The sequence below is a fragment of the Macaca thibetana genome, chromosome 4, assembly GCF_024542745.1.
Source record: "Macaca thibetana thibetana isolate TM-01 chromosome 4, ASM2454274v1, whole genome shotgun sequence".
NCBI classification, from domain to species: Eukaryota; Metazoa; Chordata; class Mammalia; order Primates; family Cercopithecidae; genus Macaca; species Macaca thibetana.
In genome coordinates this window covers 32,015,395-32,037,364 of record NC_065581.1, presented here as the reverse complement: position 1 = coordinate 32,037,364, position 21,970 = coordinate 32,015,395, and the positions used below count along the sequence as shown (strand labels likewise).

Sequence of the window (21,970 nt, the reverse complement as noted above, 5' to 3'; positions counted from 1 at the left end):
GATCGAGACTCCGTCTCAGAGGAAAAAAAATAAAAATAAAAAAAGCTACACAGATCAGATGAGTCTTACAATCTGGCCTCTCAATTCTCCAAGTTTGTCAAATCTACTGGTTTTACAGTCTCTTCCCTCCTCCATTTTAGCCACCCAGGAGTAAGGTTGTACCTTAAACTCCAGCAACACTTGGAAGAATTATGCCTTCAAGATCTTGATCTCTGAATTACCCTTCTCATCACAACCACTCACTTTTCACATCTCCCATTCTCTGCCTCCCCTTGTATCAGTTCTTTATTCTTACCAAGACTTCCGGCTGCTTCTGCTTTCCTGGTTTTGCTTGTTGATTTAACATATACTGCATGGTCAACAATTTCAACTCCACTTTGTCTGCATTTTAGAATCTCTTACCACTGGGCGCCGAAGCTCATGCCTGTAATCCCAGCACTTTGGGAGGCCAAGGCAGGTGGATCACCTGAGGTCAGGAGTTCGAGACCAGCCTGGCCAATGTGGTGAAACCCCATCTCTACTAAAAATACAAAAATTAGCTGGGTGTGGTGGTGGGCAACTGTAATCCCAGCTACTCAGGAGGCTGAGGGAGGAGAATCGCTTGAACCTGGGAGGTGGAGGTTGCAGTGCACCAAGGTTGAGCCATTGCACTCCAGCCTGGGCAACAAGAGTGAAACTCCGTCTCAAAAATTGACTTGGGTAAACTAAGTGGTCTCATTCTTGGGGCTTTGTCTTAGGCTGCCAAGCACTGCAGTAGACAGCTGAGTCACCATGAGGCCTATAACTAATCCTGGCCAGCTAATCTGAGAGTCATCAGTGTTTCTGGACACAACTTTTACTCATTCTTTGTTGACTCCCCATTATACTCCTGTGCGTGATGTTCTAAATCTCCGTGCCTCTGATGCCCTTCACTCTCATCTATTAACATTTCATTGAGCTTAAGGCCATCCAGTGTGGATCTCACTTCCCTCTCTTCCCTTCATTTTGTTATTTATATTTAATCTTTCCTTACATATTGACTCACAGTACTTTTTCTTGTTTCCAAGGCTGATCCTTTTATCTGTACTCTATTCCACTTCCTCTATCTTTACTACATTCTCTCCCCACTTTTTACTTAGGTTTTCACTCTCTCTCTTGTTTGTTTTTGGGATAGTCTTGCTCTGTTGCCCAAGCTGGAGTGCAGTGGCATGATCTTGGCTCACTGCAACCTCTACCTCCTGAGTTCAAGTGATTCTCCTGCCTCAGCCTCCTGAGTAGCTGGAGTTACAGGCGTGTGCCACCACGCGCAGCTAATTTTTGTATTTTTAGTAGAGACAGCATTTCACCATGTTGGCTAGGTTGGTCTTGAACTCCTGATATCTATGGTCCGCCCACCTTGGCCTCCCAAAGTGCTGGGATTACAAGTGTGAGCCACCACACCTGGATTTTTTTTTTTTTTTTTTTTTTTTTTGAGACTGAGTCTCACTCTGTCACGCAGGCTGGAGTGCAGTGGTGTGATCTCAGCTCACTGCAACCTCTGCCTCCTGGGTTCAAGTGATTCTCCCACCTCAGCGAATAGCTGGGACCGCAGGCATGTACCACCACGTCTGGCTAATTTTTGTATCTTTTGTAGAGACGGGGTTTTGCCATGTTGGCCAGGCTAGTCTTGAACCCCTGGCCTCAAGTGATCCGCCCACCTTGGCCTCCCACAGTGCTGGGATTACAGGTGTGAGTCACTGCACCTGGCCTATCTTTGTCTCTTTAAGCATCTTCATTTTACATTCAATTTTATTTCTTGAAAATAAACAACAAAAAAGATCCTTCCTTGAAATCTTTCTCCCTCAAATGTCCAGTCCATCATCTCACCTTCCCTTTTCGTGTGATGTCTCAAAAGACTAGCCCCTTAACGAACCACTTTTTCAGGAACTGGTAAAATTTCCCTCATCTGTGGGTAGAACTAAGAGATGATTCTCAGTTATTTTGTGTTCACCATTCTTTGTGCCCACCACCTCCTTTTCCTCACCTCCCACTCATTCCTCAACCTATGTAAAGTGATTTCTGCTCCTCTATTAAATGGAAACGGTTTTCTCAAAATTTGTAATCGTCTAGTTCCCGAACCCAACAATTTTTTCAACCCTCATTTACTAGACCTCTTTGAAGCCTCAGACATGGCTGCCCTGTCTCTGCTTGGCATCCCCCGCCCCCACGCCCTACTTTTCTGACTGCTCCCAACCTCTCCTTTATTGGTTCTCTTCCTTCGATCATGCTCAGGGCTCTTCTGGTCACTCTGCCCCTTCCCTTGAAGATCCTGTCCACTCAAAGGCTCAGCCTCTACTGGGAAGGGAATGATGCCCAAATCTATTCCTCCAGACCCAACTTCTCTTGGGCTCCAGACCTGCTTTCTGGAAATCTCCACCTGAGAGTCATGCTGGTACCTCAAATCTTCTTTGAGCACTTTATTACCCTAAGCAGGCATACCTATACATTATAACTATAATGTATAGTTATTTGTATATTGTCTCATTAGATTGCAAGTTCTATGAAGGAAATGACTTTATTATTTATACCTATTGTCAAGCAGTGCCTTGCTCCTAACAGGTGCTTAAAATTTTTTTTTTTTTTTTTGGATAGAGTCTTGCTCTGTCACCCCAACTGGAGAACAGAGGTGTGATCTCAGTTCACTGCAACCTCGCTTCCCGGGTTCAAGAGATTCTTGTGCCTCAGCCACCTGAGTAGCTGGGATTACAGGCACCCACCACGAGGCCCAGTTAATTTTTATATTTTTAGTAGAGACGGGGTTTCACCATGTTGGCCAGGCTGGTCTTGAACTCCTCGCCTTAAGTGATCCTCCCGAAGTGCTCCCACCTTTGCCTCCCAAAGTGCTGGGATTATAGAAGCGAGGTGCCTGACCACCACCACCCACCTTTTGGACAGACATTGAGAGGATCTGTGGTGTTAGGAAAAGGGCTGCTTAACACACAGTAGGTATTCATTCACAAGATGATGACCGTTTTCTTACTTGTCTGTACTCCTGCAGCACTCTCCTGTTCTCCCTCTTTCTCATCACCTGGACCACTGCCCACAGGATGAAGTCCAATCTCTGACCTTGACTTTCTGTGGTCCTTTCTTCATCACACGTTCCCTCACACCTGTGCTTCTTTTACCTCAGGATGCTCCTTTCCTGGAACATACTGCATTTTCTGACTTGTCAGGCTCTGCTCAAGACATGTTATTTGCCTATGGAAACTTTCCATCCACCTCCACCTAGCGAACCCGTTCATTAGAGCAAGTTCAATGCTGTCTCCTCAGAGGCTCCCTGGAGGCTTTCAGATGGACTTCATCTCCCCCTTTCTGTAAACATCTTAAACTTTACTCACCATGCCTTGAATCAGTTAATTAGATATGGGTCTGCCTCCCCACTAGACTGTAAGCTTGAAGCAGGGTTTAAATTGATCTTTGGGCTACATAATGCTCAGGTGACCTACACGGAACAGAGTCTCTCCCAGTTCCTTTTCCTAACTTAACCCAAACCTGTCCCAACCTGAGTCCTCAAACTGACCCTCTCCAATCCCATTATTCTTTTCTAGGCCTATTCCTCCAATTGAATCCCAGTGCATCCTCCACTGAGACTCAACTCCTGGTGCCAGCTCGAGAGAGCAGAGATACACTTCCACCTACCCACTGTTTCATGGCAGGCACTGAGTCACCCCTTGGGAATCCCGGGCCCCCCCGCCCCTGCCCCCCATGCTGGACAGGATGCCTGCTGCCTGCCCCAAGGGGTCAGAGGAAGCCAGGGCCTCTAGGGCTCAGTATTTTTATCAGCCTAGGAAACAAGAGACACAGAAGCGGAAACCATGTGGTCAGAGAAAGTGAACAGCCCTTATCTCAGGGGAACCCCCACCAAGGCTGGGGGCCAGACACCAGGTAGGGTCGTTGAAAAGACTGTGATCCGGTGGGCCCAGGTTTCAGGGCTTATTTTGCTTTGGTTTTATGTAACTCATGCAGAAGGGGAAATGATGTGCTTAAAAACCAGTAAGAAATCTCCTGGGTGGAGGAGCAAATTTGGTCACCAGTTTTCTGCAATTTACCTCTCAACCCCCAACTTAGGGACCATAACCCCAACTCCCCCCAAGGCCAAACCTGGGCTCTTTGCATGCCACTTCCGAAAAGCTCCAGCCTGTGAGAGGAACCGGACGCCAGGGTCACACACAGCTTGAAGTCTCTTCTCTGAATCACAGCAGCTTCCTCTCACAGGATCTTTCTCACCAACCCTTCCCCCTCCTGCACCCTGAACATCTGCCTGGTCCTTCAGAGGCCTTGGGTCTCTTCCGAACTTCAGGCTCTCTGTCTTCTTCAAGGATCTCGTGCTCACCCATGTTCCCATGTTCCCATGTTCCCAGAGGTTTGCCCTCCCTGTCCTCTACTGACTTCCACTTCCACTCCTGGGATTCTCCTGTAGAGACCTGGGCTCATAAACCTGAAAAATAAGTTTCTGATGGATAAGATGCTCTGGTGTAACTATGCAGACGGTGCACTCACCAGCACATGCCTGTACTCTCCTTGCAGCCCTGTCCTTTCTTTTTGCCGAGTTCCCAGTTGTGTCCTGGGCGATGGTAGTGGGGTCTGGTCTGTCATTTCCTATCTTGGTTTCCAGGGAGCCCCCCTCTCTCCTCCGTGGGAATCCCAGACTCTCCCTCTACCCCTCAGGACTTCAACTACTGATTCTTGGAAAAGGAAATGTTTATAGGGAAGGCCATGCCTGGGCTGCCCAGAGATGAACTCAGGTTTAGGATGGGGCAGAAGCTGAATGGCAGAGATGAAGATTGGGGCCCTGGAGGAAGAGAGATACAACTGACAAGCTAGAGGGCAGAGACGATGGAGCCAGCGGCATGGCTGGCCTTGGGTGTGGAGCTCCAGTTGCCCAAGAACAGACAACCCAGGTTACATAATTTTGCTCTTTCCACCTCCTTCCTCTGCTCCTAATTTTAGCAACTGAAATTCCACTCCCCCACAGGGCTCTTCCTCCAGCCATTCTGCTTGTATTCCCCATCCTCCCCCAGCCTCCTCATGGCCCCCCAGCCCCGGCTGCCCCCAACTCGCTCATTCAGTGACTCAGCAAAGGGAAAGCCCTGTGTTGGGGGAAGGGGGTGTTAAGTGGGGAGGAGGATGTGGTTCAGCTTGGGGAGCCAGGGAGGGGAGGGAAACTGGTTTTGTTCCCCTTTTTGCCTCTGTTCGCATCTATTTCTCCAGCCACAGACTGCAGGGTGGACAAGACTCCGGTGTGGGGAGTGCAGTGAGGCTGCATGGCAAACTGGGCCTTCTTAGGGCTGAACTGTGGGGGCATGCAGAGGCTTCTTGCCTCCAGCCGAGAGCCCGCGTTAGCGTGTGTGTGTGTTGCAGGTGTGTGGGAGCTGTGGGTTTCAGCAGGCGGGGCGGGAAAGGAGATGTCATGGGTGATGAAAACCACAGCAATGGAAAAAGACAGAGGAGACACTGGGAGTGAGATGTGGAACCAGGTCTTATTAGGAAACGGCAGAGTCAAAGAGCAGTGGTGGCGGCCCGCACTCCCCACCCCCACTTGTTACAAGTTTCACTCCCACCCATATCCTCTGCTGAGCAGCACCTGGCTCTTCCTTGTGGTCCCCATCCTTTCCCTTACCCTTCCTTCTGCCTCATCCTGAGGCTGCAGCCCCGAAGTTTCTTGCTTCTTCCCTAGGGTCACTTGAGGGCCTCTGCATGGCGATTCAGGGCCTGAGAAAGGGCTGTCACCGCTCCCATCACACGGCCCAGCTCCCAGGTCTCAATCTGGCTTCGGAATCGCTGCAGGAAGCGGTCAGGGTGCCAGCGGACCTGCTGGACCCTCAAGTACCTCCTCAGAGCCCCCTGTTCCTCCAAAGGGGGGCCCCTGGCCACCAGGGCTGCAGCCATGGCCTCTGGGTCCCCTCCCCCAGGGCAGGGCCAGGGCACATCACCAAATCGCCAGAGGCTGCCCCTCCCCGCTCCTCTGGGGTGCTCTGCCCTGGGCCCAGCCCTGGCTGGCTTGGGTTCTCGGTCCCCTAGAGCCTCCTGTGCCCTCCTGGCTCGGCTCTCACGCAGTTCTTCCTCCTTGACCCGGGCTCGCTCTCTGAAGAGCCGCTGCTCCTCCTCCTGCTGTCGCCAGCTCTGACTGGAGCCCTCAGCCCGTGGGGGTCGACAGGATCCCTCTGCTTCTCGCTGCTGCTGCTGGCACTTCTGGGCATGTTCCCGGGCCAGGCGATCTGACCAGGCTGAGAAGGACTCAGGTTCCTGGGTCTCATGGGAGGCATCACCTGTTTGGGAGGGTGGCATGGGGGTAGTTGGAGAGAGGCTGTGAGAAGGTGATGGACCCCAAGAGGCAGGGAAACACAGAGAAGGAGGCAGAGGAGCCTAGTGTGATGCATTCATGCAGATGGAAAGCGGCCAGCGGGGAAGGGCAGCTGTGGATAGCAGTGGACTTCTCACCTTCAAACCTCCCCATGACTTCCTGCCACTCGTCCTCCAGCTCACCCTGGAGCTTCTGCCTCCATTCCCGCTCCTTGGAGGCATCATCTTCTTCCTCCTCTTCAGCAGAATCCCAGGGGGGTCCCCAGCCCAAAATTTGGCCAGGGGTTTCCCCATCCTTATTCTTTATTCCCATGGCAGAGGGACAGCGGCTTAGCAGCGGGAGGAAGAAATCGGTGTAGGCTGTTGGTGGGAGAGCAGGGAGCAGAAGTTAGCTGGGACTCCCACTCCTCGGCAGAGCTGCCATCTTGAATCCTGCTGGTCACTCACTCCCTTGGTCTTAAAGCAATGGAAGGGTGGCCCACATGTATGCCTCCTGGGTATTAGGAAATAACCATCACTGATAAATACAGACTGATAGTTTACCACATGCATGATAAGTGTAGTAGTTTAAAATATTCTTGGCTGGGCGCGGTGGCTCACGCCAGTAATCCCAGCACTTTGGGAGGCTGAGGTGGGCAGATTACGAGGTCAGGATATCAAGACTATCCTGGCTAACACAGTGAATCCCATCTCTACTAAAAAATACAAAAAATTAGCCAGGTGTGGTGGTGGGCACCTGTAGTCCCAGCTACTCGGGAGGCTGAGGCAGGAGAATGGCGTGAATCTGGGAGGTGGAGCTTGCAGTGAGCTGAGATCACACCACTGCACTCCAGCCTGGGGGACAGAGCGAGACTCTGTCTCAAAAAAAAAAAAAAAAAATTCTCACTTGTGTCTCTACAAACTATTTCAGTGTCCCAGAAGTTCTACCATGCCAACTGACATTTTCTGACCTGCCTCCAGCCACCAAGGCAGTGCCAAAATTCTTTGACTATGCATTCCACTTTTCACTTAAAAATACTGTCACTATATAAATCCCTTATTTTCTCATCTGAAACCATATATATGAGACTGGGAAAATATCTGAACGCCCTACTCTGGGCCATTAATAATACACAAATATGTAATACTTATCTTTTATTATCACTTATCAATAAACTGAGTAAAATAAATGTTTTCAGGGGAATTTCTCTCAGTCAGCCTTACCAGGGGATGATGGGAGAGGGGTGGGGAGGTGAACCGGCAACAAGTATGAGCCACAGAATGTGGCCGCAGCAGAGCAAGTTCTTTCCAAATGACTGCTGACCTAGGGCGGGGAAAAGGAGTGGAGTGTGACAGAGGGTCTCACCCACGGGCTGAGAGAAAACAGGAGAGGAACCGACGTTCCTGAACTCCCCTTTTCTTCAGTCCCAACCTTGTTGCATCTGGCCCAAGGTTAGCTTAGTGCCATGCTACTTCCTTCACTGCCAACCCAGGCACCCTGGCCAGGCCCACCTACTGTGGCCGCCAACCAACTCTTTCACCTGGGGGATAGAAGAAGGGGAGGGAGGCAGCCATCCTTCCTGTGGACCTACTTTCTTTCCCCGGGGTAAGAGGAAATGGACTAGCAGTCCTTAAATCTTTATTCGGTAGTGCTGGAAAGTACTGTTTACCTGGCAGAAAGCTGGAATAGGGGAAGGCAAGGCCAGGAAGGCAAGAAGAGAGAACGGCCCAGCTGTGGCTGGTCAAGGCCCACCATCCCTACCCAAATCACATCAGGGTGAGGGGAGAGTGGGGGCACTTCTCCCTAGTGCTGCTGTGACCTGTCACAGACCCTCTCAACTTATCCCACCCAGGGAGTACCTGGTTCTGTCTTTCATTCGCATGTTCCCCACCTGAGCTCACTGCAGGTGTGAGTGTAGTGGGTGCTCAGGCTTGCATGGGAGGTTTACATTCATAGGTTTCAAGGAGTAGGACCTCCAACTATAAAAACATAATATTAAACAGCCACTACAACTGAGGCATGTGTTTGAAAACAGCTGGCTACAAAACCGTAGAGAGGATCAGATCTGGCTGGGCATGGTGGCTCACACCTGTAATCCCAGCACTTTGGGAGGCTGAGGGAGGTGGACCACAAGGTCAGGAGTTCAAGATCAGCCTGGCCAAGATGGTGAAACCCCATCTTTACTTAAAAAAAAAATATATATATATATATACACACACACACACACACACACACACACACAGAGATATATATATATATATATATATTAGCCACGCGTGGTGGCCAGTGCCTGTAATCCCAGCTACTCGGGAGGCTGAGGCAGAGAATTGCTTGAACCTGGGAGGCAGCGGTTGCAGTGAGCTGAGATTGTGCCACTGCACTCCAGCCTGGGCGACAGGGTGAGACTCTGTCTCAAAAAAAAAAAAATAAATACAAAATAAAAAATAAAATTAATTAATTAATTTAATTAAATAAATAAAAAAAAAAAGAAGCAGAGAGGATCAGATCCTAACTGTCTAAAACAAGAGGCCAAATCCTATGGTTGGGAAAAAAAAAGGCTGGGTGTGGTGGCTCATGGCCTGTAATGCCAGCACTTTGGAGGCCGAGGCGGGTGGATCACCTGAGGTCAGGAATTCCAGACCAGCCTGGCCAACATGGTGAAACCCCGTCTCTACTAAAAATACAAAAATTAACCAGGCGTGGTAGCATGTGCCTGTAATCCCAGCTACTTGGGAGGCTGAGTCAGGAGAATCACTTGAACCTGGAAGGCAGAGGTTGCAGTGAGCTGAGATTGTGCCATTGCACTCCAACCTGGGCAACAGAGGGAGATTCCGTCTCAAAAAAAAAAAAAAAAAAAAAAAAAAAAAAAAAAAAATAGACTGGCAAAAAATATGTAAAAATTCTAGCCTATGGGTGGTGGGGCTGTAGGTGGCTTATCCCCCATTTTTATTTGACATTTTAATGTGAAAGGGATATAATTAAGTTGAAATTTTCTTTTTAAAGAAGGAAGAACACATTCGATGACTATTAACAGCGTACTGTGATCCCTTCCAGTCCTGTCTTGGTGTACATAAAAGCATACATATGACACATATGTAACCATACTACAAATATTGCTTGGCAACTTGCTTCTTTAACATCTCATTTATATTTTTTCCACAGGAATATATACAGTCTACCTCATACTTTTTGATGACTGTATAGTGTTCCACTGTGTGTACAAAACAAATCTCCTTACCCCAATATCGATAGACTTGTTTCCAAAAATGTTCAGCCTCATGAGTATCTTTGTTGACTCGTTACAGTCTTTCTGGGGGGGTAGATTTTCATAAGTGGAATTTCTGAGTCAAAGACATGTGCAATTTTGCCAAACTGCTCTCAATAAGTTTGTGCCAGGATACAAGGGTGCCTGTGTCTTCCTTTACCAAAATTGAGTATCATCAACCCTTTTAATTTTGCCAGTTGGATAGATTAAAAAAATATTTTATTAATGATATTCGTTTCTTTTTCATGTCTTTTGGCTATCTGTATTTTTTTTGTGAATGAATTGCTCATATTCTTTATCTACTTTTTCTTTGGAAATTACACATATTGATATGAGGGTTCTGTACACTGTATGTGTTATACATATTGCAAACATTTTCTTCTATCTGTCTTTAAAAAAACTTTATATTTTTAGGCCGGGCGCGGTGGCTCAAGCCTATAATCCCAGTACTTTGGGAGGCCGAGACGGGCGGATCACGAGGTCAGGAGATCGAGACCATCCTGGCTAACACGGTGAAACCCCGTCTCTACTAAAAAATACAAAACTAAAAAAACTAGCCGGGCGTGGTGGCGGGCGCCTTAGTAGAGACCAGCTACTCGGGAGGCTGAGGCAGGAGAATGGCGTGAACCCGGGAGGCAGAGCTTGCAGTGAGCTGAGATCCGGCCACTGCACTCCAGCCTGGGTGACAGAGCAAGACTCCGTCTCAAAAAAAAAAAAAAAAAAAAAAAAAAAAAAAAAAAAACTTTATATTTTTGAGACAAGGTCTCGCCCTGTTGCCCAGGCTGCAGTGCAGTGGCATGATCTTGCTCACTGCAAACTCTGCCCCACCTGGGCTCAAGCAATCCTCCCACCTCAGCCTCCTGAGTAACTGGGACTACAGGACTACAGCCACGTACCACCACGCCTGGCTAATTTTGTATTTTTTGTAGAGACCAGGTCTCACTGTGTTGTCCAGGCTGGTCTTGAACTTCTGGCTCAAGTGATCTGCCTAGATCTGGCTCAAGTGACCCGCACCCAGCCTAAAATTTTCATGTAGTTAAATCTGCATCAATATATTATTTTCTGACTTTTTATTTCATTTCACTCTTAGGAAGGCTCTATTTTAAGATTATAAAACATTCTCTGCATTTTCTTCTAGTGAGCTGAGATCCGGCCAAATGTACACTCCAGCCCGGGCTACAGAGCATTTTTAAAAAAAAAAAAAAAAAAAGAAATTAAAAAACTCGGCCGGGCGCAGTGGCTCACGCCTGTAATCCCAGCACTTTGGGAGCCCGAGGTGGGTGGATCATGAGGTCAGGAGTTCAAGACCAGTGTGGCCAAGATGGTGAAACCCCGTCTCTACTAAAAATACAAAAATTAGCCTCACATGGTGGCAGATGCCTGTAATCCCAGCTACTCGGGAGGCTGAGGCAGGAGAATCACTTGAACCCAGGAGGTGGAGGTTGTAGCAAGCTGAGATTGTGCCATTGCACTCCAGCCTGGGTGACATAGCAAGACTCTGTCTTGGGGAGAAAAAAAAAAATAGTTCACCTTTCTCCAGTATTAAAAATGCCCCCTTTAGGCCGGGCGCGGTGGCTCACGCCTGTAATCCCAGCACTTTGGGAGCCCGAGGTGGGCGGATCATGAGGTCAGGAGTTCGAGATTAGCCTGGCCAATATAGTGAAACCCTGTTTCTACTAAAAATACAAAAAATTAGCCGGGTGTGGTGGCAGGCGCCTGTAATCCCAGCTACTCGGGAGGCTGAGGCAGGAGAATGGCTTAAATCCAGGAGGTGGAGGTTGCAGTGAGCCGAGATCACACTACTGCACTCCAGTCTGGGCAACAGAATGAGACTCCATCCCCCCACACCCCCCCCCAAAAAAAGAAATGCCCCCTTTATAGTGATTTACCAGATCAACCGCTCCCAATGCTCTTTAATACGCTGGAGTTTCATACTAAGAAAAATAAACATAAAAAACATTTTGGCCAGGCACGGTCGCTCACACCTGTAATCCCAACACTTTGGGAGGCTGAGGTGGGTGGATCACAAGGTCAAGAGATCAAGACCATCCTGGCTAACACGGTGAAACCCCGTGTCTACTAAAAATACAAAAATTAGCTGGGTGTGGTGGCAGGTCCCAGCTACTTGGGAAGCTGAGGCAGGAGAATCTCTTGAACCTGGGAGGAAGAGGTTGCAGTGAGCCGAGATTGTGCCACTGCACTCCAGTCTGGGCAACAGAGCAAGACTCTTTTTCAAACAAAACAAAACAAAAAACAAAAACAAAACCAAAAAACCTTCTGTGGGATGAGAATGGTGGCTCATGCCTATAATCCCAACATTTTGGTAAGCTGAGGTGGGCAGATCGCTGGAGGTCAGGAGTTCGAGACCAGCCTGGCCAATATGTTGAAACCCCCCCATCTTGGCCGGGCGTGGTGGCTCACGCCTGTAATCCCAGCACTTTGGGAGGCTGAGGCAGGCGGATCACGAGGTCAGGAGATCGAGACCATCCTGGCTAACACGGTGAAACCCCGTCTCTACTAAAAATACAAAAAATTAGCCGGGCGTGGTGGCGGGCGCCTGTAGTCCCAGCTACTTGGGAGGCTGAGGCAGAATGGCGTGAACCTGGGAGGCGGAGCTTGCAATGAGCCGATATCGCGCCGCCACTGCACTCCAGCCTGGGCAACAGAGCGAGACTTTGTCTCGAGAAAAAAAAAAGAAACCCCTTCTCTACTAAAAATACAAAAATTGGGTCGGGCATGGTGGCTCACACCTGTAATTCCAGCACTTTGGGAGGCCGAGGCAGGTGGATCACCTGAGGTCAGGAGTTCGAGACCAGTCTGGCCAACATGTTGAAACCTCGTCTCTATTAAAAATACAAAAATTAGCCAGGCGTGGTGGCAGGCTCCTGTAGTCCTGGCTACTCAGGAGACTGAGGAAGGAGAATCACTTGAACCCGGGAGGTGGAGGCTGCAGTGAGTCAAGATACTGCCACTACACTCCAGCCTGGGGGACAGAGGGAGACTCCGTCTCAAAAATAAATAAATAAAAATAAAAAAATTAATAAATAAAAACAAAAAAATTAGCTGGGCATGGTGGTGTGTGCCTGTAATCTCAGCTACTTGGGAGGCTGAGGCAGGAGAATTGCTTGAACCCAGGAAGCAGAGGCTGTAGTGAGCCGAGATCGTGCCACTGCACTCCAGCCTGGGTGACAGAGCAAGACTCTGTCTCAAAAAAAAAAGGAAGCTGGAAGCCGAATGAGATGGGTCTTTCAACCAAGGAGTTAGAAGGCCATCTGGTGGCAGGGCTGGCAGGGGACCAGGAGTAAATAAGGCCAGAGAGGACACCAGGGTTTGGGAGTGAAGGCCCTGAGCTTGGGTCCCCCTCTGGAAGACAATGACCTGAAAGATGTGAGATTTCAGACAAGTTCCCGAACCTTCTGGGCCCTGCTTTCCTCATCTGTAAATGGGATATCAGTCTTACCAGCTTCTTAAAATTCAATACAATAGAGTTGGGCATGGTGGCTCATGCCTCTAGTCCCGGCACTTTGGGAAGCTGAGGTTGGCAGACTGCTTGAACTCAGGAGTTGGAGAACAGCCTGAATAACATAGCAAAACAGTCTCTACCAAAAATACAAAAAATTAGCTGGGCATGGTGGTGTGTGCTTGTAGTTCCAGCTACTAGGGAGGCTGAGGTGGGAGGACTGCTTGAGCTCACGAGGTAGAGGCTGCAGTGAGCCAAGATTGCACCACTGCACTCCAGCCTGGGAGACAGAATGAGATCCTGCCTCAAAACGAACAAACAAACAATAAAGGAAATCCCTACCATACTATCAGGGGCATTTTGGCTGAGCGTGGTGGCTCACGCCTGTAATCCCAGCACTTTGGGAGGCTGAGGCTGGCGGGTCACCTGAGGTTGGGAGTTTGAGACCAGACTGACCAACATAGAGAAACACTATCTCTACTAAAAATACAAAATTAGCTGGGTGTGATGGCACATGCCTGTAATCCCAGCTACTCGGGAGGCTGAGGCAGGAGAATCTCTTGAACCCAGGAAGCAGAGGTTGTGGTGGGCTGAAATTACGCCATTGCACTCTAGCCTGGGCAACAAGAATGAAACTCCGTCTCAAAACAAAACAAAACAAAACAAAGCAAAACTCCCATTTTTGTGAGGCAAATTGGGCTCACAGAGGTAAGCTGCATGTCCCTGTCGATGGCAGAGCTGGGGTCTGGATGCAGGTCTGCCTCGGGGTAATCTGCTCTTTTGCCTTCCAGGGTCCTGCCTCTTACAATATGAGCTGTCAAGTTAGATGCCTACACTTGGTAAATCTACTCTGTTTTAAGTAAAAATAACAAGAAGAAACAAATCTGAATATGCTAGCCTATCTCAGGTATGTTAAAGGACATTTTTAAATAGGGGGGTTTTTGACCATTTGGGGGAGGTTTTGTGGGAGGGGCCTTCTGTCTATACTTGAGCTGGGGGATGTTAGGGTTGTTCATCGGATCTAGAGGTTTTCCTCTAATGGTCTTACTCCAGAAGGAAATCTCTAGATGGGGAAAGAAGGTTTCACCTTTTATTCTAATAAGCAGGGCTCTACTTATAAAGAGCTGCTTCCACCACTATTTTTTTCCTTTTTTTTTTGAGACAGAGTCTCACTGTCACCCAGGCTGGAATGCAGTCGTGTGATCTCGGCTCACCACAACTCTGCCTCCCGGGTTCAAGTAATTCTCCTGCCTCAGCCTCCCAAGTAGCTGAGACTACAGATGTGCACCACCATGCCTGGCTAATTTTTATATTTTTAGTACAGACAGGCGTTTCACTACGTTGGCCAGGCTGGTCTCGAACTCCTGACCTCGTGATCTGCTTTCCTCGACCTCCCAAAGTGCTGGGATTACACGCGTGAGCCACTGTGCCCAGCCTCCACCCTATTACAATATCACCAGGTTCCCCATGTGAATCCTTCAAGTGCCAAAAGTTTTGCAGAATTCAAATGATTTTGGGACTTGATAGGGCTGACCTAAAAGTATACTCACTGTATATTAGGTAGCCCAGGAGGGCCTGGGTAGCCCCAAGAACCAAACACATGAGTGTTTCTGCAGGGAAATGTATGAATATTGACATCAGTAGGATAAAAATAAATCATAGATAAGTCTTACTTTAGTTCAGATTAGTTTTCTGTCACCAAATGAATTTTGGTGGCAGCCTGATGAAAAATGTTCGGTTCTCAGAGTGTTTTTGAGTTTAGAATTGTGGGTAAGGGAGTATGGACCTGCTGATAACAAAAACAGGAACAAGGCTAGGCGTGGTGGCTCAAGCCTGTAATCCCAGCACTTTGAGAGGCTGAGGTTGGTGGATCACCTGAGGTCAGGCGTTCGAGACCGGCCTGTCCAATGTGGCGAAAACCCATCTCTACTAAAAATATAAAAATTAGCCGGACGTGGTGGCACACGCCTGTAATCCCAGCTACTTGGGAGGCTGAGGCATGAGAATCACTTGAATCAGGGAGGAAGAGACTGCAGTGAGCCAGGATCGCACCACTGCATTCTAGCCTGGGCAAGACAGAAACTCCATAAAAAACAAACAAACAAACAAACAAACCAGGAACAACAATCGCCAGCATCTACCAAGTGCTTATTGTGTGTGCCAGGTACTCTAATTATGTACTATGTCAATTGCTTCTCCAAACATATATAGCACAACATGGGTACTTTGAACATGGGCACAATCAAGGTACAATGCTATAATGTCTAACACAGGACAATGTAGCTGTTAAAAGCATGGACACTCTATCTAGTCCATCTGGGTTATAATCTCTGCTCTACCAGTGAATAACTGTAACTTTGGCAAATGACTTATCTATGCCCTGTTTCCTTAGCTGGGAAATGGGGTATAATATCAGTACTCACCTCCTAAGATTGTTGTGAGGATTAAATGTGTTACTTTATGAGAAATGCCTGGCACATAGCAAAGGTTGTTATTATTTTAATATTTACACATCGGCAAACTAAGCCTCAAGTAACCTGTCCAAGAATAGGTAGCTATGAAGTGTGGAGCTGGGATTTGGAGCTGGGGTTTGAATCCAGGCAGTCTAACTCCAGAACCTACCTTCTATGCTACTTTTTGGCTACAAGCAAACAATCCGTCAAGAAACAAAGTAGGGGCCGGGCATGGTGGCTCCCGCTTGTAAACTCAGCACTTTGGGAGGCCCAGGCGGGCGGATCACAAGGTCAGGAGATCGGGACCATCCCCGCTAACATGGTGAAACCCCGTCTCTACTAAAAATACAAAAAATTAGCCGGGTGTGGCGGCGGGCGCCTGTAGTCCCAGCTACTTGGGAGGCTGAGGCAGGAGAATGGCGTGAACCCGGGAGGCGGAGCTTGCAGTGAGCCGAGACTGCGCCACTGCACTCCAGCCTGGGCGACAGGGCGAGACTCCGTCTCAAAAAAAAAAAAAAAAAGAAAGAAAGAAAAAAAAAAACAAAGTAGCTACTAATCTAAACAGATGTGAAATTTGAAGACCAGTTGCTGTTTGGGGAATGTTGGGTTCTTCAGACAATGGTAGCTCAGGAATGTAAAGGCACAAATGACAGCCATATGCCAACTTGGTTAAATCCTTCCCTAGGTCCTGATGACAAAATAAGTAGCTTAATTCTCAACTATTGGTTGGCTTTCATTTCAGGTCTGGTCAGCTGCTTATGACCTTGTTCCCCACTGAGCAGACTCACCATCTGGGCCTTGGCGAGCAGCAGCATGCAGTGCCGTGTCCCCATGGCGGTCCTGGTGGGCAGGGTCAGCCCCGAGCCGAAGCAGCAGGCACAGGGCTGGGGCATCGTGGCGGGCACAGGCCCGGTGCAGTGGTGGGGGCTGCCCAGCATCTACATCGAGGCCTGGGTGTCGCTGGAGGAGGGCCTGGGCCCGGACCAGCCGTCCTGCAGACAAGTAACGACGGAAGCGACGTTCTCGGCGTTGGCGGCGGGAAGTGGAGGCCATGGAACTCTTGGGCTGAGGAAGGAAAAAAGGCAGCAGTCAGGACTTCAGCCTTGGCTGGTCCTTCTCTCTCCATCTCTGACATCCCCTGTTGTTTCTCCCTTTGGTTCCGTTTTTTTCTAATATCTTCAACAAGAGATGAGGCCTATCCTAACCCTTATCCTTTATCAGATGATAGATTTGAATAAAAAAAATTTTTTTGAGGGGGGTGATGGATCAGAGATTTAATTTTTTTAATGTAAAATTCGAGAAAAGGGTAAATAATTGGTTTAAGGCTCAGGAGCCCAGGTAAATTTTTAATTTTTAACAAAGAACTTTTAAAAAACCCAACAGGGCCGGATGGGGAAAATTTTTATCAGCAGAAATCTGAGTTTTAAAAAGTCACAGATAATCTCCAATAATGATCTAGAAATTCAATATCATGTACCCGGCAGACAGATGTGGAGGCTTCTTCCTCTGGAACCTGGGGGGAGGGGTTACTCATCAGACCTGCCCCCGCCCCCCCAAGTACCCCCAGAGCTGTAGGCCCAAGGCCTGTGTTTAAGAAGCTCGGAGACTGGAGGCGGGAAGGGCGGAGACACTCCGGGCTGGAGGAAATGGCGCAAGCAGAGTCGCAGGTGGAGGGCGGAAGTGAACTGTGAGGGGCGTTACCGGATGTCGTTCCGCCCCGACAGAGTGGTTCTTGGCCACATCTCCCGGGGGAAACTAGGGAACTTAAGTTAAGGGTCCGTCTGAAACCAGAAGACTGGACTAGAGGCGAGGAAAAGGAGGAGAGGGGAGGGGAGGGGAGGGGAGGGGAGGGGAGGAGAGGGGAGAGAGAAAAGAGAGTTATTTGGAGGTTTTTTCCCGCCTCCTCTAACTTGGCAGAGAGAGGAGATGGTTCAGTGATGGACGAAAAGATGAGAAGAGAGAGAAAACGGGAGATAAAGATAGGATAAAAATCACATTAAACATGGAAAACAAAAACAAAAACCACAGTGGGCCAATTACAGGGACAGATCAAAAAAGAGAAAAAATACACACAAAAGACAGAAGAAGACTATCGTAGGATAGGGCAAGTGAGATGCAGAAATTTGTACTTGAGAATTATGTAGAAAAAGATGGAGATGTTAACAACGGGAGGCGGGGAGGGGGCGGGGTGGTGGAGAGCGAGAGAAAGGGAGAGAGTTAGTTTAGAATTAAGCCCAGAATGCTCTTTTCCCAACACAGGTTGCATGATGACATCCTTACCTTTTCACCCCATTCACAACCCTTTATGCTTCCTCTGATACCACCAATCAAGTTCTCCTTCTCCCACCAATCAAGTTCTCCTTCTCCCACCCCAGTACTCCCCCGTCTCCGCCCCTGCCTCATCCCTAGACCTTTCCGACTGGGATGACTAATCTGTTATAAACCCACAGCTTTGGGCCTGGTCTCTGCTGCTCCCAGGCGGCCCCTTTGGGTACTGCCTGAGCAAGAAGTGCTAGAGAGCAGGACCAGTCATCAATAGGAGGATGAGATTGGGGGAAACACCCGGTGCAGTAGGCTGAGTGAGAAGGGGAGCACTAAGACCCAGGGGTAGTGGAGGACTGTAGCAACGAGCTGGAGGAGGAGAAGTGAGCGGTGGGGGGTGGGAGCCATCTGGTACCTTCACAGCATTCAAAACAGCATTGGCCATAACAACAGAAATGGCCAGTCAGTCCCAGGGTATCCAGCAGCTTCTGCAAGCTGAGAAGCGGGCAGCTGAGAAGGTGGCAGATGCCAGAAAGAGTGAGTCTCCTCTTTCCTCCCTTAGGAGTCTGGAAAGAAAATTGGGGGTGGGGGACGCAAACATTTTGGGAAAACCCAAGGCTGGTGGGAAGACAGCTAGGGTCTGGAGGCTGGTTAGGAGGGAAGAAATGGATGGATATTAGAATCTGGCCCCTGGTTGGCTGAGAGAAGGCTGTATAACTTTCTGGAAGGGACTGACCCCTGCTATTACATGTGTGTGTGTGTGGGCCCACCCCACCCACTGTCCTTTCTTCTGCCTCCAGGGAAGGCCCGGCGACTGAAGCAGGCAAAGGAGGAGGCACAGATGGAGGTGGAGCAATACCGCAGAGAGCGAGAGCAGGAATTCCAGAGCAAGCAGCAGGCGGTGAGTTGAGGCAGAGTTGGTATGAGACCCCAGTGCAAGCTGGTGGGTACATCTTGTGAGGTGTGTAAGGGTGACTCAACAAGAAAATATGGTGGCAGAGGGCTGAGGCTGAGGGGACCCTGGCAGGGACCACAACATTGGTGAAACTTTGTGATGATATGTAAGAGAGTCTGGGATTTTTGAAGGCCACATAGAGCTTATGGGTGGAATGTCACAGTCTGTGTAAAGTATAACATCTATGTGGAGTATGATTAACATTTGTGGTGGAGGGTAGAGTTTTATGGTCATGGACGTGAGGTGGTGGGGATATTACAGTCTGTTTTAGGGTGAAGTTGCATGTTAGGTCTAAGGGGAAAGGGTTGATCTCTTTGGTGTTGGGATATTTCTGTGGGATGGGGGTGGTTTCTGAGAGGGCCTTTCTTCTAGGCTTTGTTTCAGGATCTTTCCCCTCATATGCCTGGACCCTTGTCTCTCTGTTTCTGCTTTTCCCTTTCTCTCTTCCACCCCTCTCCCTACCCCCCAGGCCATGGGTTCCCAGGGGAACCTGTCCGCTGAGGTGGAGCAGGCTACAAGGCGCCAGGTGCAGGGCATGCAGAGCTCCCAGCAGAGAAACCGAGAGCGTGTCCTGGCCCAGCTTCTTGGCATGGTCTGCGACGTCAGGCCCCAAGTCCACCCCAACTACCGGATTTCTGCCTAGGGCCTGACTCCTTCTGCCAGTTCCCTCCCTCAAAGAAATCCTCCAATCAAAATCACCTCCCACCATAATCCCTGTCTTCTTTCCATCCCCTAAAAATCCTGGGAGGCAGGATCCAATAATTTTCTTGTGACACTTATAAATATCCTGCTCACATCTGAATCTCCTTGTTGTTCTTTAACCCTCACTGGGACTTTGTAAACTCCCAAGTCATTCTCACCTAAACCCTCTGTGAAATTTGTAATATGGGGAAGTAGGAATGTGGAAAACATCCTGACTTCAGTGTCTCGCAGATGTGGGTCCCCTCTCTTGACCCTGTTGCTTGCTGGCTGTGGAACCAGGACAAGCTACTTAACTTGGTAGCCTCGATGTCCTCCTCTGTGAAACTGGGATGATAATAATGCCTACCTTGTGAGGGTTGCTTCAATGATTTGGAATCATTCTGTAAAGTCTAGCACAGTTCCTCCCATGTAGTAGCAGTGATTCAATAATTAGCAACCCTATGATACTATTACCACCACCTGCTCACCGGCCAAAACCTACACTGCTGTTTCCTCACTTCCATCAGTGGCTCTCTAATTCCACTTGTTCATTCTGTGACCCTAGTTATTTTCTGAATAATTGGTTTTTCTCTTTTCCCAGAGACCTTCTGATCTCCAAAAAGAGGAGATGACTACATTTAGCCCCTCGCTTACAATTCCAGGTAGATAACTGCATTTTGTAGGCTGTCTTTGTTTTTCTTATGCTGATCTTTCTCTTTATTGGATTTTCCTCCTTTCCTATTTCCCCAGAGACTTATCAGATGCTCATTGTTTTCCAAGATCTAAAATGATACTGTGTTCCCTCATATGCATGCCCTTCCTTTCTACATCCTTGACACCTTACTTTCCCATTGTAACAATAAAAAAAGTATCAATAAAATAACTATTGGCAAATAAATTGGTGAGTTGAAGCAGCCTCCTTTTGCCTCATCATTTCTCATTTTCAGCCACTTTTTTTTGAGATGGAGTTTTGCTCTTGTTTCCCAGGCTGGAATACAATGGCGCGATCTCGGCTCACTGCAACCTCTGCCCCCGGGTTCAAGCGATTCTCCTGTCTCAGCCTCCCAAGCAGCTGGAATTATGGGTGTGTGCCACCACACGTGGCTATTTTTTGTATTTTTAGTAGAGATGGGGTTTCACCATGTTGGTCAGGCTGGTCTCAAACTCCTGACCTCAAGTGATCCACCTGCCTCGGCCTCCCAAAGTGCTGGGATTAGAGGTGTGAGCCACTGCGCCCGGCCTTCAGTCACTTTCTTGTTTTTTGTTTACATATTCCCTAAACAGCCCAAATGGCTATCCTTTGAAACATGTTGGGGAAACAAGAACAAGTAGTACTTTATTATTTCTCTAAAGGGAGAAACATGGTTCCTCATTTGGGAATCTGACGACTATAGATGGCAACTATAGAGAAAAGCTGGAATGTAGGAGCAAGTGCTCTTTGCCCCTTTACCTTGCATTTTCTTCATAGCACTTACTGCTACTGGTTTTTTGAGACAAGGTCCCACTGTGTTGCCCAGGCTAGAGTTCCAGCTCATTGCAGCCTTGACCTCCTGGACTCAAATGATCCTCCCACTTCAGCCTCCTGAGTAGCTGGGATTACGGGCGAGTGCCACTATGCCTAGCTAATTTTAAAATTTTTTGTAGAGATTCACTGTTGCCCAGGCTGGTCTGAAACTCCTGGGCTCAAGCAATCCTTCGGCCTCGGCTTCCTCAAGGGTTAGGTTACAGGCCTGAGCCACTGGACCCCGAACACTTATCGATACTTGACATTATATTTGTCTTTATGTGTTTTCTTCCCTGTAATGTAAACACTGTGAGAAAAGGGCTGTTGACTGCTGTGTCCCCAGAACCTAGGACAGCATGTGGCACAAGGGAGGCAGTTGATACTTTTGCATAAATTGAATGATACGTGGGAAAATACCTTCTATGACACTATTCTTGAATTAGTTACTTCATTTTGTCACTGAAGACAAGCTTGCTTCACCAAGAATTTGAACCAATAAGGTAACCCGTAGTGTATTTACTAACCAGATTCTTTGAGCAGGGAGGCAGAATACAATAGAGAATTAGAGATGTTTGCATCCTGGCTGTAACCTCACTAGCTGTACTGCTTGGGATATGTTGCTTTGCTTCTGTCAATAAGATGACAAGAACGGTACCTACTCCTTAGTATTAAAAGATTAAGTGTGCTAACAGGGAGAGGGTCAAACGTTTGTTGTTTTATTACACAGCAGGACATCAGGTCTTACTTTTGTAGCTCCCCATCTCAAAGACAGGGATGGCAAATGTTTCATTCAGGAAAAAAAATCCAGGTTGAACAATGGGGCTGTTGGGGTGGGGCCAAGAACATTCTGCTCGAATTAACAGTATTAATGGGCCGGGTGAGGTGGCTCACGCCTGTAATCCCAGCACTTTGGGAGGCCGAGGCAGGTGGATCACCTGAGGTCATACATGGGTGAAAACCCGTCTCTACTAAAAAACTAAAAATTTGCTGGGCGTGGTAGCGGGCGCCTGTAATCCTAGCTACTTGGGAGGCTGAGGCAGGAGAATCGCTTGAACCCAGGAAGCAGAGGTTGCAGTGAGCCGAGACCAC

At 48.4% G+C, this 21,970-nt stretch overlaps 2 protein-coding genes across 6 annotated transcripts in view; one reads left to right on the top strand and one right to left on the bottom strand.

Annotated features, from left to right (window-relative positions):
- The window catches only part of ATP6V1G2 (ATPase H+ transporting V1 subunit G2), a 98,764-nt gene extending 78,471 nt beyond the window's left edge, over window positions 1-20,293 (top strand). Inside the window, exons 2-4 of one of the 2 annotated variants that reach the window (XM_050788557.1) lie at window positions 18,102-18,278; window positions 18,542-18,642; window positions 19,166-20,293. In XM_050788557.1, the coding sequence (XP_050644514.1) occupies window positions 18,197-18,278; window positions 18,542-18,642; window positions 19,166-19,339 (357 nt within the window). In that variant the 5' untranslated portion in view covers window positions 18,102-18,196 and the 3' untranslated portion in view covers window positions 19,340-20,293. Of the gene's footprint in view, window positions 1-18,077; window positions 18,279-18,541; window positions 18,643-19,165 lie in introns of those variants that run through there. The other variant, XM_050788556.1, reaches the window with a different exon arrangement.
- Window positions 5,480-17,916, bottom strand: NFKBIL1 (NFKB inhibitor like 1). 4 transcript variants are annotated; one of them, XM_050788442.1, is made up of 4 exons: window positions 17,760-17,916; window positions 16,268-16,544; window positions 6,460-6,681; window positions 5,480-6,287 (listed from the first exon to the last, which is right to left on the bottom strand). In XM_050788442.1, the coding sequence occupies exons 1-4, from the start codon at window positions 17,880-17,882 to the stop codon at window positions 5,698-5,700; spliced, it is 1,212 nt and encodes a 403-aa protein (XP_050644399.1). In that variant the 5' UTR covers window positions 17,883-17,916; the 3' UTR covers window positions 5,480-5,697. The 4 variants fall into 4 exon arrangements, with proteins under 4 accessions (XP_050644399.1, XP_050644400.1, XP_050644401.1 ...); XM_050788443.1 differs by having other exon boundaries at window positions 6,505-6,681; XM_050788444.1 differs by lacking the exon at window positions 17,760-17,916 and adding an exon at window positions 16,957-17,136.
- Window positions 20,294-21,970: the final 1,677 nt, after the last annotated feature.